At 33.6% G+C, this 19314-nt stretch overlaps 1 protein-coding gene across 2 annotated transcripts in view; it reads right to left on the minus strand.

Moving 5' to 3' along the window:
• Window positions 1-17851, minus strand: part of LOC124353716 (sodium-coupled monocarboxylate transporter 2-like) — a 34534-nt gene extending 16683 nt beyond the window's left edge. Inside the window, exon 1 of one of the 2 annotated variants that reach the window (XM_046803686.1) lies at window positions 17738-17851. In XM_046803686.1, the coding sequence (XP_046659642.1) occupies window positions 17738-17761 (24 nt within the window). In that variant the 5' untranslated portion in view covers window positions 17762-17851. Of the gene's footprint in view, window positions 1-621; window positions 816-17737 lie in introns of those variants that run through there. The other variant, XM_046803687.1, reaches the window with a different exon arrangement.
• Window positions 17852-19314: the final 1463 nt, after the last annotated feature.

Consider the following 19314-nt stretch of genomic DNA (forward strand, 5'->3'; position numbering starts at 1 on the left):
TATCTCCCCGGGCTTAGCTATTACTGCAAGGGTTCAATTCCATATGGGGTATAATGGTAAAAAATGTATATAACCATTTTTCTATAATGTATCTTCTACTTACCAAAAGGATGAACGAAACGTATTATTTGTTAAAAGTGAAGCAACACAAACACTTATTTTAAAAATAATCCATGATAATCTGTGCCTCAATCTAAATTTAAAAAATGTTACATAAAACATTAATAGTTTTGGATTACAAAAATTTTAATTAAATTTCTTAAAAAGTTTCTTTGCTGTTTTTATTTAGTTAAACCCCTATATGTTTTCCATTTTATAGTAGCATTTAATCTCACAAAACTAAGATCTTAATTGACTTTGGATTCGAAAATAGTCAAAGTAGATTATAACTATAAAATATTAATGACATGACTGCAGAAGCTATCTGTTTGGTACACATTTTCAATATAGTTGTTTGTTTACGAATTTTGCTACCGTAGGAAGTTCAAAACATTTAATTTCAATATAGACAAATATTATTAACCATAACAATTGAGATATATTTGATGCGCTAAATTAACCAGTTGAGAACAATACAATATAACTAAGTTGGTAGGACTGTTAAAACGATACTTCACTAACCTCTTCAGCGAGATCCGGTACGTTGGCAGCAGACAACACTAACACTAAACCCCGAAGAGCACAGACGTCGAATGACCACGAAGGGGTCGGACGCTCGATTATATCCCGCGGGGGGACATACTCTGACGTCAAGAAGCGAGTACGCACGGTGGGATTGCGGGAGTCGGGGGATTTCGCAAAGACCTGCTCAGCGTTCGATGCAGCGGCCGCCACGCCAGGTGCCGCTGCCTCGTTATTGCCAGCCCAGACGAGGAGAGGAGGAAACTGGCGGTTGATCGTTTAATGATTGTATTTGAGCTGTTATGTGTGCTTATTCACTCTCTTACCATCTAGGTGGCTTGGAGATTAGGCTGGTGTAAATTGTAGTACATTTCGTCGATTATCTCAGCCTCATTTCCCTTCAGAAAGTTTAGATTTCACGATCGGAATTTGCGTATATCCCTGAGATCTTTGCTTTGTTTGTATGGCTGAGCGTTAGCGAAGCCCATTATTTGAGGGGCTGGAAAAAGCTCATTGCTGTCTTTCTGACTGTCCGGACGATATATATAAACGAACTGACCTATGTCAATTGTTATATCGAACTCCATTTCTAGGTAGACAAGAATGAGTTCAACGATGGTGCATGTCTATCCATGGAATTTGGGTGAGCATCGTTGAAGCAATAAAACACCTCGACCAGATCAGCAAGAGCAAGACATTCTTCCAAAACCCTCTATGAAGACAAACTTATCTGTAATCCTTCCTCGCGGCAAGTAAACTGTAGTGGCTTTTGAAGCAAAAGAGAACAGAAGCAACTAAGGCTAGTTGTGGGCTGTCTTGTTATCAATAAGATATGCAAGCTGGTACTATGATCAATAATAGCAATACTACCAATGAGGGAGCAGTCACACATACCTTATATAATATGAGCTAATTTCTCCCACATATGGAATGACATGTTACCGTCCTACGGAGCCAGTACCTCGTTTAACTACTGAGGATCCCTCATAACTACTCCAGGCTAACATATAAGAAGTGCTGTTATATATAACATAGTGATATGAATTACGGCGTGTATAACTCAGAGCTAGATCATTTTACCGATCATTTGGAATGCTGCATATAAATAAATGCCTGAAGGGAACTTTCTCGTTTGAAACGACAATTATAACGATGCAGTTATTGCCGCGGGAGCTCTCTAACGACTCGCTGCAGGTGATCAATCCAGCTCAGAGAGCTATAATTTAGAAATCGCAGTGGAGAATGCACCAATTCCTACTATGCAAAGTAATGATATCGTCATCCAGAGGGCTCATAGCCGGGAAGATAGGGAGACTAAGCTTATATAATAACTCAGCGTAAAGTTTGACACCAAGCTCACATTTTGGGGAAAAAAACTTCTGAAGGGGCAAAAAAGGTGTAGGAATCACAGCATTTTTTAAGTATCCTGATCTAAAACAACCTGTGGCAACTCGTGGTGTTACGATCTACATAAGCTGTAAGATTTGGGCAGCAAATATGCTAAATAGGGAATAGAGTGGGAATATGGCGAGGTTCCTAAAAGGTCTTGTAATTTAATGAATATACGTTTTCATGGACGTATTCATTGACCCGAAATACCTTGAGGACTTGGAGTAGCACGACCCAAACAACAAGCAGGACTCTTTCCCTGTAATAAACAGGGGGAAACACAGACTTCGAGATAGCTAGTCCCCAAATATCGTCGTGCTCTATCGTTTGGAAAATGGGCCTTGTTCATCAAGCGAGAGATCAGTGTGTTTGGAAATGTAGGGGAAGCGTGAAAGATAAACGTTATACTACACGTTTATCTTACAGTATTACATAGCTCTGTTGCAAAAGGATCAAAAAGTCCATTTATGTAACTTGGATCACTGAAGAGATTACGAGGCATGTATTAAGTTGCGGAAAGTTACGAGGGCCGCTACATATATTGCATTGATTTATAACAAACTCTTCGTCCACTTTCTTATGATACCAATATTTTATTTTGGGTTCATTCAATATAACATTGTGAGAGGGGCCATTAAAAGCATTCAAAAATACACTGCAAATTTCTAAAAAGCGTCTATTTTATAGCTTTGGAGTAGCCCCACCAAATGCAAACCACTCTAATGTGCAATTACGTCATGGAAATGAGCGCTAAACTCAGTATTGAAACTGTGATGCAGATGCTTGGACGACAGTCAGGACCACTTAAGAAGCTGAGAGGCTGCACTGCCGAGACGAGGTACTGTGGGGAGCTTAGGAGAGAATGAGCCAGTGGGCAAAGGGAGAAGGCCGACCTGATTCATTGCCTCGATGATTGATTGCACTAGTCATTAAAAACGCAAAGCCCAACTCAGTTAGTTATTTACTCGAATTAGTTATGTTTTTAGGAATGTGATTATGGCAGATAATTCGTCAAGGTGTCGCCTACCAAAACCAAAATGCGACGAATATGTCTTGTTCCTAACTCCTGACCTCGCCATAGTAATTTCCCCCTCCCCCCACCACCCTTCATGACAATCTGCTTCAATTCTCAATAAAAGGATGAAAATCGGTTGAAGGAATCCCTCCCACACCAAATTGATGAAGATAAATGGCTGTTAAAAGATATTATAATACACGTTTCACAAGAGTGAGTATACCACATAGTAACGGAGGCACTGTAATTGTGCTTTAATCCAAAATAAAATTGACATGATTACTAAACAAATATACACATTTATAACCGCTAGATATAGTGTATTTTATGATTATGAGAGAGGTCGTAATATTTATACTCTATGCATTCAGTCTCTTTGCATCAGGTACGTGTTTTTTTAAGGAACGTCACAAAACTATTGCCACCCTAAAAATCAGACACTTTTAAATGCTCTAAGATCTGTGATTTGTATGTGTATATTAATTGAACATGATTGGTCTTTCTTGTTTATTTTGCACCCTTTGGTATCTTGAACTGATTTTCCATACATTATAAAAAATATTGTATTATAAAACAATAAAAAGTGCCTTCACACTGTAATTAAACGGGTTTTTAGATTTACTCCATACATAAAATTACATAACATTACTCCAAGATACAGATACATAAAATATACTTATTTTTCGTAAAGTTCTCATAGATGTGTAATTTTAAAGCTATAATACATATACAGATTATTTGGAGTTTTTTGACAGTGTTGTTTTTGATTCATTTTGTAGATTTTTACACTAGTTAAATAAAAACAATAATAATTTTTGATTTCTCTGAATAACCAATACAATTATTGAAATAAATCTTGAGAGTGGCTTGATACGCATTATTTATATCTTTAAGATAAGAAATCTTCCTGTATCCTACATGCAAAAAAGTCATAAAGATGTTTGAAGTTCAACATGGTTTTTTAGGACACAATCAAGATTATCGATCGCTAATACCCTATTGGCATTAAACTGTGATGCATTAAGACATAACGTATAGCTGATTTGCATCGAAATGGCGTTGTTTACCTTTTTCCTGCATATAATTTATATGGTTGCGATGTATCGAATTTTCATCAAAGGATATTTTGAATATATGTTGAAATGAAATAGCTATGACTTATGAATACTACAGCCAGTGAGATATTATTTTACAACCATTTAAAAAACATAATATGCAACGTGAATTCAATCTGTTTTCTTTGTATTATAAATTACAATTTGATTAGTTTAAAATTAACTGAAACATACACTTACTATTTGCAGGGGCACGTGTTCGTGAGTACGGTAATAGTTGTGTTTTCCGTTTAACCAAATTCAAGCAAGTCCAAGTAATCGTCCTACTCTTTGGAACTATTGTAATTAATTAAGAACACTTGCTGGTGAAATTAGTCCAATGTTTCCTCGGACCAATTAATAAAATACAAAATACAAATACTGACTTGTGATTTCAATATTATATGGTTTTAATGGAACATATTTAAGCGAGTTATAAGTAAGGCATATAACAGTAAAAACATTACAATATCACATTTTTTACACGAAATGAATAATAAACATAAAAAGCAGAGGTAAATAGATAACCATTTCACAGCTATAGGACGAGTAGTCTGAAAACAATGTAATTTTAATATTATCATAACGATAAGATATATAAATATATATTGATAAGGTATTGTATAAATATGTGTATATAGTGACAAAATATTGTTTACGACTCTTTCTGCATTAATTTAAATTTCAATTAATGTTTTCCAAACTGTATTTCACCCTCAATATTTATAATCTATCACTACAGACCAATTAGTTTATTCACGGATGTTTCCAAAGGTCTTGAAATACAGTAACCTGTTGCGATCAAATAACTAAATTTGTTCGATATTATGGAACGATCATCAATTAAAACCTACATTCCTGTAGCATAGTAATACCAATATTACCATACTTTGAACAACAGAGGACATACGACTTCCATAAATTGTAAGCAGTTTGCTATTTGAAGTTTATTATAGTTTCGAAAGAGTGCTAAAACACAACTTGCTAATGTATAAATTAGAAAATTTGTAATTTCATTTAGTTATTTCATCTGTATAGAATTTCAGTTCTGAGAAAGACAATATTGAGTATTTATAGACAAAACATTCATCGAATTGGAGAGGTGAAAAATATGGACTGCCACAAAGTGTTATACTTGGCCCACTGCTGTTTATATTTCTCCCAGCCATAAACAGCTGACTGAAATGTAAATAATAAACATAAAAATACAACTGGCATGAAAACATAACTTAGTGCAGTGTGGAGTGAGTATTATTCTTCAGCGCTGTGCAATTAAATCTGTTGTGTGTTTTCTGTTAATTGTATTTGTTTTAGTTTGTTGGTATATTTGGCATGTGTATAGTAAATTCCACTGTTATACTGAAAGTCTGCGCAACTGATTCAGTTTGTGGCAGCCCACGGAGGCACTTATCTTTTAGCACATGTTAACGATCTCCTCTAATGGTGATTAGGCAAACCGGTTCCGTTGGCAGATAATCTGAATATTACAGTGATTATAAAAAATTGGCCATTCAAACTTATTTGGTTATGTTTTATATTGGAGCCAATTTTGCAGCCTTGTAAAAGTGATATGTATTTAGGTTATTATATTAAAATATTTTGTTTTGGATTCTTAAGTAAAATGAAGTACTAGATGGTGTCAACTTAGTCAATATAAATAAAAGTATTTCATCCATTTTGTACTGTCGGTCTAACAATAAAAATTTTAGACTAATCTTTTTGATACATGCAATAAAACTTGTTTCGCGAATATAGAGAGAAATTTCAACAACAGTGTAGCAAACTCACAAGCTAAAATCTTTAAATTGTTGTTTTCTTGTAATAATTAAACACGGAGTTACCTGTTTCATACTTCTTTTTATAATGATCCTACTTCAATAATCTAAGATAAAAAACCGACATAAGCAACAAAGGCTCTAAATAGATTAGTAGGATTAATTTGAGTTAGGTTAGATGAAATAGAGTTAAAACAGCTTTAGTTAATCGGAGGCAGCTTTAATAACACAAGTTTGGAATCATGTCTGTGGTACTTTGCTTGAACCAAAAACCAACTATTGTACTTGAAAGGTTAGCGACTCAGCTTACCATCTCAGGAGTCCGGGTTAAAATCTTAGTTTAAGCGTGGAATTTCCACGCGCAAAAAATTAATTACCAGAGTCTATCCTGAAGTAATATGGTCAAACGATTACAGACGGGAGCTTTATATCCTAATAAAAATAATAAATACAAAGAAGAAAGGTATGGTTCAACAGACGTTTTCCAATAACAAAGTACACATTCGACATTTGATAATGCATATCAATTGTTTAAATTATTTATTTAAACTTTTAACAAACGCTCAACATTAAAGCACCAGTGTATGTTTACAATGTATGCTCTCATACCCCACTCATTCCTGCCAACATTCCCACTTTTAGCGCAGCTTGTCAGACTACTGATTGTGCGGTATTACAGTCATATGCGATAAACTCTTCAGAACTGTCAAATGCTTGTGAAGATAAAAAGCTCTTCAGCCGAGTTTTAAAGCCTTGTACATTGTGGCATTCTTTATTGAATTTGGCATCTTGTTGATAAAACGAATTCTTACCAGTGAAGGTTGACTTCGTTAAATTCCCGTCCTGTGTCTCTCAGTTCGGTAGGTGTCTCTGCCTCTAGTCTCATATCCATGTATGTCTCAGCCCCTTGTTACGGCACATTCAGGCGGACAAAATACTGTTGGTTCCAAAATGTACAGACTAAGCAGAGTTAATTATTGTAACTTGAAGGCTTTCTTGCAATTTTCTCTGAACTTCAACTGTGCAATTACCCGAATGGCTTGCTTTTGCTTCAGCACTGCTCTTTGTTGTGTGCTTGAGTTTGTTTTTGTGCTTACAAGTGAGTGGTGCTATGAATCGTTAAGGTATATGAAAAATGAAACTTCTAATCAAGAAGTACGTCCAGTGCTTTGGGACTCCCCTAGAACTGAGTACTACTGAATAGTGACCATACAAACAAGCTGCGATATCATCGAAAAAATTGTAGCTGTGTGGAATGGCCAGACGCTAGGCAAGCATAACACTCATTCAGCAACGCTAGCCAAGTGCAGTGTGGAGTGGTCTTTATACGCATAGTCGTCCGGAAGTGGAAGTAACAATGAGCAACACCTAAATATATTTTTCATATCTTTTTTAGGGTTTTCATAAACACTTTGTTTCCAGTGAATATTTTGGTTTCTATTAGTATTTTTAATGTTTTAAATAACTATTCTCTTATTATGAACTTACAAAGTAATGTTTATACTCATGTCATCTCTCCTCTCATATAGATAAGTTGTTTTGTTGCTATTTATAACTGGTTGAGGAGAAAAAGCAGTAAATGGTTTTAACTTCAACAGTCAAAAGGAAACCCTACTTCGAAAAATTAATCGTGATAATAGTTATAAATTGTGCAACAATTTATACCTAAAGTTTGTGTGTTCGTCTTTCAAACTATTCATATTTTTTGTCATTTCAAGGGATTTGATAAAATTTAAGGGTTAAGTAAGGAAGCATTATTGTGGTGTTGTATAACTTTAAATGTAATTTAAAACAATACACTTTAATAATTAATTACATTTTAATGATCCTATCAAGTACATAATTTTAAAAGTTATTAAGAACCAATATTTCCGCATTTAATATTTGAACAGGTTTGTTTTAATCTATAAATCTCCATTTCTCTCTTATCACCTTTACCTTATAGAATGAAATGAAAATTTACAACAAACAAGTAATAAATTGTTTAAATGTAATCTGTTTATTTTCTTATTGCTTTAAAGTGACGTACTGTACAAATAAAGCGTTTTTATCTGAATTTACTGGTTTAATTTATTTCAATTACTCTATAGTTTTGAAATGTTTTGTTTGGAATATTACAACTCTTTTAAGAGGAAACTGTAGTTAGCTGCTAGTCACGCATCTAAGTTTCAGCTTTTAACATGAGGATAACGTTAAAAATTTAATTATAAAATGGAACTCTTCTCAAATCTATAAATGATTCGCTTTACACACTTATTTATCAGGGTTTCAATGTAAATAGATGGCTATAAATACGATTATTGGTTAATACTAATGGTTTTTTATTCATATTCACCATAGAGTTTCCCATAAAATAGCAAAATAGATAAATTTGTAAACAAACTCCATAAACCCATAGAGACACGTGACTTATTAACACATGTAGCCTAACTATACCAACACAAACAACATCATTTTATAGTGACTTGGCATATAGCATTTTACTATTTAAATACTGATATAAAACACAATTTATTGAACAAATAGAATGTGATTGTATCATATGACTAGATATGTCGAGATATGACAAAATTATGCATGAAACGTCATTTGTACTAGAACGAGTTCTAGATGTCATTACTTTAATTTTTGTATGAAACTCCATTTCTAAATAGACAAGAATGAGTTCAATGATGTTGCAGGTCTATCCATGGAATTTTGCTAAGCATCATTCAAACTATTACTCAGTCAGTAGACTAGCATAATTCCTCTACTGTCTGCAGGAACTAGATTTGGGGTAACTCTGAGCATTATCGAAGCTATATCACTCGACAGGGCTGGAAGCACATTATTTTTGTCTGTTTATCTGTTTGTCCACACGATAGCCCCAAACTCCGCTAATACTCTTTCAATAGCTATCCAGAAGTATCCAGACAGCGAAACACGACTCAAAATTAATTGTGTTTTCGTGCTATCAAAACCAATTAAAATAGCACACCTAGCAATCAACATACGCCACTTTATATAAGTCGTGACAGATTCTGTAACTTGTTTTCTTGGAATAAACACGTAACAACAGCGTGATCATTATCTATTGGTAATAAATTACTGTAAGTACAATCCTATTTAGTACATACTGTCATTAACGTATTTAGAACTGCGTGTGGGGGGATGTTTATTCGCTGACCTTCAGCGAAGCTTAGTACTCAAAGGCCTGGAAAAATTTCATTTCTGTCTGTCTGTCTATCTGTTTGTCAACATGATATCTTGAAAACGAAGAGCCCTGTACAGTTGGAATGTTGAGTTAAGTCTCTATAAGCCGCGTTTACACCGGAGTTAAAAACACGAGTTGCAAACAGAAATTGCAAACATCTCTAAAAACGCGCATTTTTAGACGAAACATTTCGCTGTTGCAAACAGTTTTTCAGTGTTTGCAATTGAAATTTTTGTTTCCACCTGAAGTAGGTAAAGATCAAAAGGAGTTTGCAACACTGGTTTCGGTCACTGTGCCGTTTGAAACATGAAACAGAAACATTTCCCCGCCATCCCCTACGCTGCCTCCACTCTTATTCACGTAATCATTCGCATCACCTTGTCTCGACTCAAGTGTCATTTCCTCGCACACCTCAGGTACAAACAAAGATATGGTTGATTTTGATATCTTGAATAGGTAATTTAAGCTTGTGTACGAATCTCCGACACACGCCGCTGCGGCTAAAATGACATCCTCGACACTTGACATCCTGGGAAGGACTGATTCCAGTAACCAGAACATAGGCGAGTCATAATCAAGGTCGAAAGTGTTTCAAACATTTTCATGAAACATGGAAATAAAACCATGAAATAAAAATTGCAAACTTTTATTCGAAACTTCTGTTTGCAACTGTTGTTTGCAATAAAAGTTTTGCAATTCTTTGTTTGAAACTTCGGTGTAAACGCGGCTTAGACTGGTTCCTATATAGGCAACGAGTTCGGGTGGTGTATGTTACTCTATGAGATTTGGCTGAGAGTTAGCAAACATTTTAAAATCGGCCTAAAGAATAAGCTTGATAGCATATTATGTTACATAGTAAGACATGTAGGATTACTAAGATATCTCAAGAAGGATTTAATCTGTCAACTTTAGATTTTGCATGAAAATTTATTTCTTCATAAGCAAGAATGAGTTCTATGATGATACATGTCTATCCATGGAATTTGGCATTGTACACTTGCGCTCGTTCTCTTTTGTCTGCCAGTGGATGTTAAATTAATGTTAAAACACAAACGAGTTCCTGCACGCGCTCGTTTTAGTGGTGCATGGGATCTATATTGTTAAAATTGCATGTTTACTGAATAAAGATTTTGAAAAAAAATTTCCTTTCTGTATGTGTCTGTTTGTCCGCACGATATCTCAACAATTAAATGATCTATAGGCTTGAAATTTCGCATACAACTTCAGCAAAGCTTGTTATGCGACATTTAATGTAACGTATTCTCCTTGTCATATAAGTATCTAACAACCAGTTATACCCTTGTGGTTGTCATTTTACAATGAGATGGACACAGGGTGATGGATGATCAAAACATTTAATGTAACGTATTCTCCTTGTCATATAAGTATCTAACAACCAGTTATACCCTTGTGTTGTCATTTTACAATGAGATGGACACAGGGTGATGGATGATCAAAACATTTAATGTAACGTATTCTCCTTGTGATATAAGTATCTAACAACCAATTATACCCTTGTGTTGTCATTTTACAATGAGATGGACACAGGGTGATGGATGATCAAAACATTTAATGTAACGTATTCTCCTTGAGATATAAGTATCTAACAACCAATTATACCCTTGTGTTGTCATTTTACAATGAGATGGACACAGGGTGATGGATGATCAAAACATTTAATGTAACGTATTCTCCTTGAAATATAAGTATCTAACAACCAATTATACCCTTGTGTTGTCATTTTACAATGAGATGGACACAGGGTGATGGATGATCAAAACATTTAATGTAACGTATTCTCCTTGAGATATAAGTATCTAACAACCAATTATACCCTTGTGTTGTCATTTTACAATGAGATGGACACAGGGTGATGGATGATCAAAACATTTAATGTAACGTATTCTCCTTGTGATATAAGTATCTAACAACCAATTATACCCTTGTGTTGTCATTTTTACAATGAGATGGACACAGGGTGATGGATGATCAAAACATTTAATGTAACGTATTCTCCTTGAGATATAAGTATCTAACAACCAATTATACCCTTGTGTTGTCATTTTACAATGAGATGGACACAGGGTGATGGATGATCAAAACATTTAATGGGTGCTCATCATAATTGGTGTCGGTTAACATGTATTTTTATATGTTTTACAACTTATATATGTTTGACGGAAGGAATGCATAGACTACAATGTAGTCTATGATGAAATGTATCCAAGAGTGGCATTGTTGATATTTATAAAAAAAACAATTTCTTCGAATAAGATTTTATAAAAAAATCAACAATTTGAAATCATAAGTAACATCACTGAAAGTATTTTACTCTATCCATTCATAGGCGATGCACGTACTGCAAATTCACATTTTTATCTTTAGCCGTTCTATTATCCTGGATACATAATCGTCCAAAATGTTCTAATTTCTTATACAATAATTTACATGTATTTAAGTTAAATATTTGTCTCAGTTTTTATTTACCACTCTCACTAATTGGTGGTTTTTACTCTTGTTATTCGTTTATACTTTAGTTTTCATTGTTATTTATTTTTATATAGTTTATTTGTCCTGTTATTATTTATCTTTTATATCTATTCATATAATGTCACATCTTATACAGTAATGTATTTAAGTTAAATATTGTTCTAATTTATTATGTACTACTATCACTAATATTTATTATAATTGATACATTTCTTATTTATTGTTAGTTATGCCTACGATTTAATTTAGAGTCCAGTTGCATGTTTGGTTTGGCTCTTTTCTTTTAAGTATTATTTAATCATCTTATCATATTAAGTTTATAAATGTAAATTGGTTTTTGACCGTTGAAAGGAAATAAATAAATAATTTAAATGTCTATAGTACTTTTTAGGGTGATGAATTTAGTTATTTTATGGTCGTAACTGTAAAATTAACCACAAACAAACTCCATCCCCTTAAGGAAGGCTTATTGGAAGAATGTGGTCATTAGAAGGAAAGTTTCACTATTGTTTTAACATCTCTATTAATTTAACTATTGTATTAACACTAAATGGACCTAATGAGACTACCTCTTCATCTAGACCAAACCGGATAGCTGCTGTGTAACCAGATTGAACTTCTTTGAAGCCTGGCTGTCTTTGAAGTTGAAACGATACAAGAAGTTAATTATGAACGTCTTCGTCGCTGAATTTTTATCAATATCTTCACACAGATGTACGAGTAGACTGCAAATTCCAGGAGTCAATCTATACCAGTGTCAAATTTCAGACGCTCCATTAAGCTGAAGGTGAAATAGAGCTTAACTGAATATTCGCACACCAAAATGTATTCAGTTTGATCAAATGTAATATTATAAAATTTTAAATAATGTAATTTGGCAGTCACCATTCTCGTAGTTGCACACGTACTACATATAGCCTACAAGACAACTGGGGGAAAAGCAAAAGTAAAGTAAAGATGTTTTATTTTACCATGCAAAGTTAGGAGCTAAGAAGTCCTATCTAACACTTAACCTGGGGACCAATGGCTTAAAGGTGACTTCCGAACCACCACCAATGGCCGGGCAGGCGGGCTGCTTGCAAGGACAGGATCGCTCAGCGGTCACCCATCCAAGCAGCAGCCACGCTCAACGTTGCTTGATCTGGTTATCTTGCGATAAACGCTGTGCCCGCTACACTGCGCCGTTGGCCGGTGTGGCCTGCACTTAACCCGGCGGGTGCACAGTTTTGCTAAAGTTTCTCCAAAATTCTACTAAAACAATTGAAACAATACTTGAGTTTAATTTTGCACAAAATCGACTATTTCACTACGTTAAAAAACGTATTGTGTTTCTAAAAATGACTGTAAAGTAGATATTTTAGAGGATGATTTTAATATATCATAAGGTCAGAATAAAGACACTTTATAAATAGAAGTCAAGAAAACATTCAGTGACTAAACTTCATAATTCAGACATTTCATACAATATTCATCATAGTGACATATCTTAAACCAGGATCAAAACTGTGCACAAAACTGAATGTAATTGAAAACTGTCCGATAAAGAAAACATTGGTTTCTTCGGTACGTATTCGCTGAAGTATTCCAATCTAAATTTTCTTATAATTCCGTTGTGAAGAATTATAGTTGCGAAAATGTTAATTTTTCTCTTAAAACTCTATAAAAAATTTTAGCCACAATCACATTAATGTATGTTAATTTTCTAAAGGAGGGAGGGTAGTATATTGTAACTTCTACAAAAGAAAAACTCAGTGTTCTCAATTTATAGTGGATTAGTTATCGAAATACATTATAAGACTAAAGTATGATACCTCTCTATATTATACGTTGTCAACCAATGTTTTGTCGTGTGTGTATTTCGATTCAGTTTACTTATTGGAACTGATATAAAAATTCGAACGATAAAACAACAATTTACCCCCTCCCCCGCCGCCGCCACGACTATGTACGCCCCTGCCGTGAAGTTGAGCGATTGAGTGCGGTATCTCTTAAAGCGACAGCTGTCGCCCCCAGCTACTCTCGATTCTGATATATCAGCTGTGGACAGGATAATAACACATTAGAAGAGTCGGCCTCGCCTTTTAGTCGAGAGAGTTATTGAATAATTATGTCCGCTGAGATTTACTACTGACAAGAGCGTAACAACTCTGCTAATTAAAATAGAATACTATTTACTTTAAGTAGTCACAGCATATCTCCCATTTTCAGGTTATAATGTCATAAATTGCAGGTTAAGGTACTTGCTACAGAATAAATCCCACAAAGGTTTGTAGAGAGTACTCGGGATCAACTACATGCTTCATTTTAGGCTATTCAACTTTAAAATATTGAAAACTTAGGTAAAATCTTAAAACCATTTTTAAGAAAAGGGACCGCGAAGGGAAGGAATGGTGCAGAAAGACAGCTGTTTATCTGGAATTCAACTACGATAACTGGTTACAATAGGGGTAGAACAGCTGGAAATTTATTTCTATAACCTTGTGATTGGATAGTCGGAGGCCAATCAAGGGCGTCGGTGATTAGGTAGTTTTGGTTAGGGAAGGGGTCGGTATAAAAAATCCAATTCGCGAATCATGGGGTTTTTTAGCGTTCGGCGTATTATTTTAGTGGTGCACCCATTCTTTCATTTTTCCAAATTCATTCTGCAAGGGATTATACGTAAGTAGAAATTTTGTATTCGAATTACGGTTTCCGTAAGTGAAATATGTTTTCAACAAATGTTAGCTCTCGTATTCACAAGTAATACTGTATTATATTGATACGAATGTGATAAAAAAGTATTGGATCATACTAAACTTTTACCGCATCATTGAGAGATAGTACAAGTTATTGCAAATAAAGTTCGAGTAAAGTTAGCAACTTTAATTTTAATTGTTGGCAATAGAAATTTACTATTCAACAGTCAGAATAAATGTAATACATCAAGATTTCAACTTCGTAGTCAATCATTTTTGAAGGAATATAGTTTAATTACAGTTTTTACTTTGAATATGTGCCAACTGTAACAGAAAGTAATACAAGTGATAGGAAGAACTGTTCAAGGAAGTTTTAATAAAGTTATATTTAGCTTCACTTATGATAGAGAAAAATACATTTTATTGTGAATTAAATTAATAAAACTTTATTTTATATGAATTTTATAAGAATGTTTAATGTTTCGTTAGATTTTAATTTTTAGTTAAGAAGTTAACTTTAATTTAATTTATTTATGACAAGTGGTACTGTAAGCAATTGTAGATTAAATCTAAATATTTGGAATATTATAAAGATTTCTTTATTGAATGCCAATTTTAATTTTGAAGTTTTGATGAACGGTTGTTTAATAAACTATTTTCAGAAAAATCGGGAAATTATTCTCTTGTTCATCTAACCAGTAATCATTATACCAATAACTAATGAATCATTTTATATTTGAAAACATAAGTGCATATAAACTAATCAAAAAATTATGTAAAGAGTTTGTGCGTTTTGCGGATGTCTCTACATTGAACTGCGCAATTCTGCTTGTTTATACTGCGACTTTATTGTCTGGAGGAAAAAGAATTTTAAATAATGAATATAAGGTGTACTGGAGAATATAATTATATTTTGCAGTGTGCGGATTTAATTATGGCAACTGTAGTATCCAGATATGTAACTGTAGTAGTTGCTCGATATACTGCATGTAACTTATTTCAAAATTAAGTAAAAATATTTTAAAATTGAATCCCGAGGTATTTGTAAATAAATATAAATTCCAACAAAAATGGCTTCAAAAGTAGACCTGCTATTGAAGGAGGAACTGTTGTATGGATTATTGTTGAAAAATCAAATGAGGACAAGGTTATTGATTAAAGAAGAACTTTGAGGTAAGTGTAGGGTCTTGACGTCAATAATAAAATTTTGTCAAGTTGTTCAATAAATTAGACTGTAAAATGAATTGTTAATAGCTACAAACATATTATTGCTTCCAGGAATAAATATTAGAACCTTCATTAATTTTATAATATACTGTAGAACGTTCAGTTTGAATCCACTTCATTAACACTTGGACATTAACAATGATGAAAAGAATACCATCATTTCCATTTGAATGACTACGCAGAAAGATCTTGAAGGCCAATAAAGTTAGATTGAATTAATTTAGGGATGGAACTTCGGAATCGTGTCTCGAGAGAGGAATTGATGCAGGCGTGACTTCATGCGCGTGATTTAGTTCCCCATTAAAACAACGCTATTACGAGGATTTAACTAATAGTGTAATATGACCAGCGTAAAGTCACAAACAGACGATTAACCTTGACGTATCACACGTGGAACTATTACAATGAACGTGTATGATTATCTACCGTAATGTAATACCATAGTTATCAATAGACACGTTTATGTTTTATATATTCATGTATCTGGATGGTTGGTTGGCAAAACCTTAAACTGAGTGTACCACGTGTAATATTGTTTGTTACTAAAACCTAATGTTTCCTCGCAAGACGTTAAAGTTCTGTTACAGACAGGAGTGTTCGTCGAAAAGATGCAACTTTAAAGCTACTGGTATTGAAATAAAAATAGATAATTTTAGCTTAGTCACCTTCTTAGACAATTTGCATTCAGTACGCACATCTCAGGTAATAATAAATAATAAAAGTTGTTTATTCTTGGAAGAAGCTGTTACCAAGTTAAATCTCTCGAGCATATTATTAAACCACCTTATAATAGTAGAAGATATTATTTAACTCAATAAAATTCTTATGAAATTGTTTACTTTCTTTTATTTAGTACCTTATCAACCTTGTTAATGTTTAGTTTATATGCTGTTCACCTTCCTCTTAGTACATCGTCTGAAATCTGACGCTGTCACAGACTGGACTCCTAGAATCTGGAGTAGTTTTCGTCTGAAGAGATAAAAAAAACAGTCGGCGGCGAAAAACCTGAAAACGAACTTTTTGCATCGCCTTGACATCATTGACATGTAGACTACAAAATATAGTATAATCTAGGTGAAGTATTCTTTTTGTATCATCAGATGCACAATTTAGTGCACTACATTCTCGACACGATCCAAAAGCGCAACGAGTTTTCAGCACATATCGTAGCTATGGTGGGAAAAGTTGATCAGTGTGAATATTGAACTGTCAAAGACTCATAGATGTAATATATATGTAATACAATAATAATAAATAATAGATTTCCGTCGCTGAACCAAGAAGAAGGTGAATTGGAGCTTACAATTCATATTTAACCAATTTTAAGTTATAACTCCTCTTAAATCTGATTTGTCTTTAGTGATTATGCCTTCATATTCTAGCAATAACAAAGTTTCAATTTTTTCCATGGTAATCTCTTGTTTTAACTTTAATTTTTGTAGTTAATCTTGAAAAACTTTAAGATGCAGTTTTGAACAAAAAAAAATAATTATTTACAAGTATAGATGTTCGAGTGTTGCATAATTAATAACTCTCAGTATATCTTATGGAACCGCGCAAAGAAATTTTCTACTTCTTTTTCAATTCGAGCATATTCTTTTGTTACAACTCAACGAATAACCTGGAGCGGGACATTTTTTTTCATTTCATCTTTTGCATTGAGATAAAACTATAAGTACATCACCATTTTTTTGTTTTGAGCTGCACAAGTATAACGCTAACTCTTTATCTTCATTGTAATAGCATGACATTTTTGGTTATGAGTTTTCAGTAAACACTATCCATAAACATATATTTGCATACTGAAAACAATATGATAAGCCATACAAGATTTTATGTATTGTTTGAATCGTTAATTTTAAAATTTTCAAAAATATTTTTCCCTGGCCCCAGTCACGTATTATATGACGAAAACTACAATGTACCTACAAGAAAATTCCACAACTTTTTGCGATATATTTGGCAATAATATTATAGCATCTGTAAGTATATTAATATTAATTTAATACCCGCAAATAGCTCTCAGTACTAAAAATAAGTTTGACGAATACATGGATAACACGTTCATCAATTAATCCATGGAAAAAGTTGCTATAATATTACAGTAATAGTGACAAAAGTTTTTAATATTGAAAATAATATTTTGCGCCGTATAATGAACCAGTATTGAATTTTATTGATTGGAAACTAATAAAAACAAAACGCGTTCAACGAAAGAAAGCGCATAGAACCCACAAATGTCAATCCTTCTCACTTACCTCAAACGTAGCGCTTTTGCTCATCACCACTGCAAAGTGCTGACAGTGCAATGAATGCTGATTTCGTCATTTTGTAATTTAAACGTTACATTTATGGTAAACTAACGCTTCAACGAGGCATGAATAGCTGATAAACCATGCAAGTAAGTGATTTCATCGTCTTAATAGCTGTTGACTTTTAGATAACGGTTTTGAGATGTGTCATCACTATTTCTTGCAGTTGGTATTTGGTTTCCAGCTAGTTCCACATTTAATTACGGAGGGTTTGAAAGAATGCGGTTTGGCAACAAAAGGTGTAGCCAGAAATCAAAATATGCAATCCTCCTCCTTCGACATTTATAGTGATTTATTTTAGTTGAAAAACAAACTAGACGTGTGCTAGGCTGTTCTGGACCTGTAATGGTTACACACTCGGAACTAGTTCCAGACGTTCCGTTCCGACTGGTTCTTACCTACATTATTCCTGGTTGATTTCGTTCCGAAACGATACAGTACATGCTACGTTTCTGAACGCTTTTATAATTATATTTGAGATATAATATATTCCAGTACATAAATGCATTAATGATATTTGTGTATCATAAACACAACGTCTGCCTACTCAATTGGTTTTCGCCCATTATAAATGTCTATGCTGATGTACAGTACCGTGACAGCAATTAAAAATTCATCTCCTCAAAAAATTATTGACAATTTTGGTAATAAAAGTAAACCAAACAATTTAATTTAACAAATATTTGACATCGCAACAAGCACGATATACTGCTATATTCTGAAATACTGTAAATTCTTAGGCTATGCACAATACAATATCAGAATCTAAACCACAATTACATATTGAGAAATAAAACTAAAAATAGTAAAATAAACTGTTATTTTTAAGGATTTTTATTACTTTAAAACAAAAGCTTCGAAGGATTAACAACCATTATCAATTCCAATTCACAGTACCTCTAAAATACCTCTACGTAATCCAATAGCACGATAGGTTGCAACTTAAAATGTTACCATTACCTGTAAACTAGATCGGAATGCAACACTTATCAACTTAGTCGTTCCGCTTAACAGGGCCAGAATGTTTGGAACTTCGGTAATACACTACTAATCGTTTATTTAACGATTCTTGCTGAAAAATATCAAATAAGGCAGGGTCGATTAATCTTCTATTTTTCTTATTTAGGATTTTCTTCGGTTCGTTGTTAAAAATGCCCACTGAATTGAATGAAAAGCACGTTTAGTAAAGAACATAGAACGTACAAATGTCAATTAATTGTTTTAGCTTACCTGAAACATAGCGCTTTTGCTCATCACCACTTCAAAGTGGTGACAGTGCAATGAATGGTGATTTCGTCATTTTGTAATTTCAACGTTTATAAAACGTTTACATTTATGGTAAACCAACGCTTCAACGAGACATGAATAGCTTACAAACCATGCAAGTAAGTGATTCTATCATCATAACTGATGTTGACTTTCTGATAACAGATTTCAGATGTTATTGTTGAAATCGATAAAGGAATTTTCCTACGACAGAAATCGATTATCCACTGCACTAGTTTTGATGGAGGTCGAAATAG

This window comes from Homalodisca vitripennis, chromosome 2, assembly GCF_021130785.1.
Source record: "Homalodisca vitripennis isolate AUS2020 chromosome 2, UT_GWSS_2.1, whole genome shotgun sequence".
In the NCBI taxonomy this organism is placed as follows: Eukaryota; Metazoa; Arthropoda; class Insecta; order Hemiptera; family Cicadellidae; genus Homalodisca; species Homalodisca vitripennis.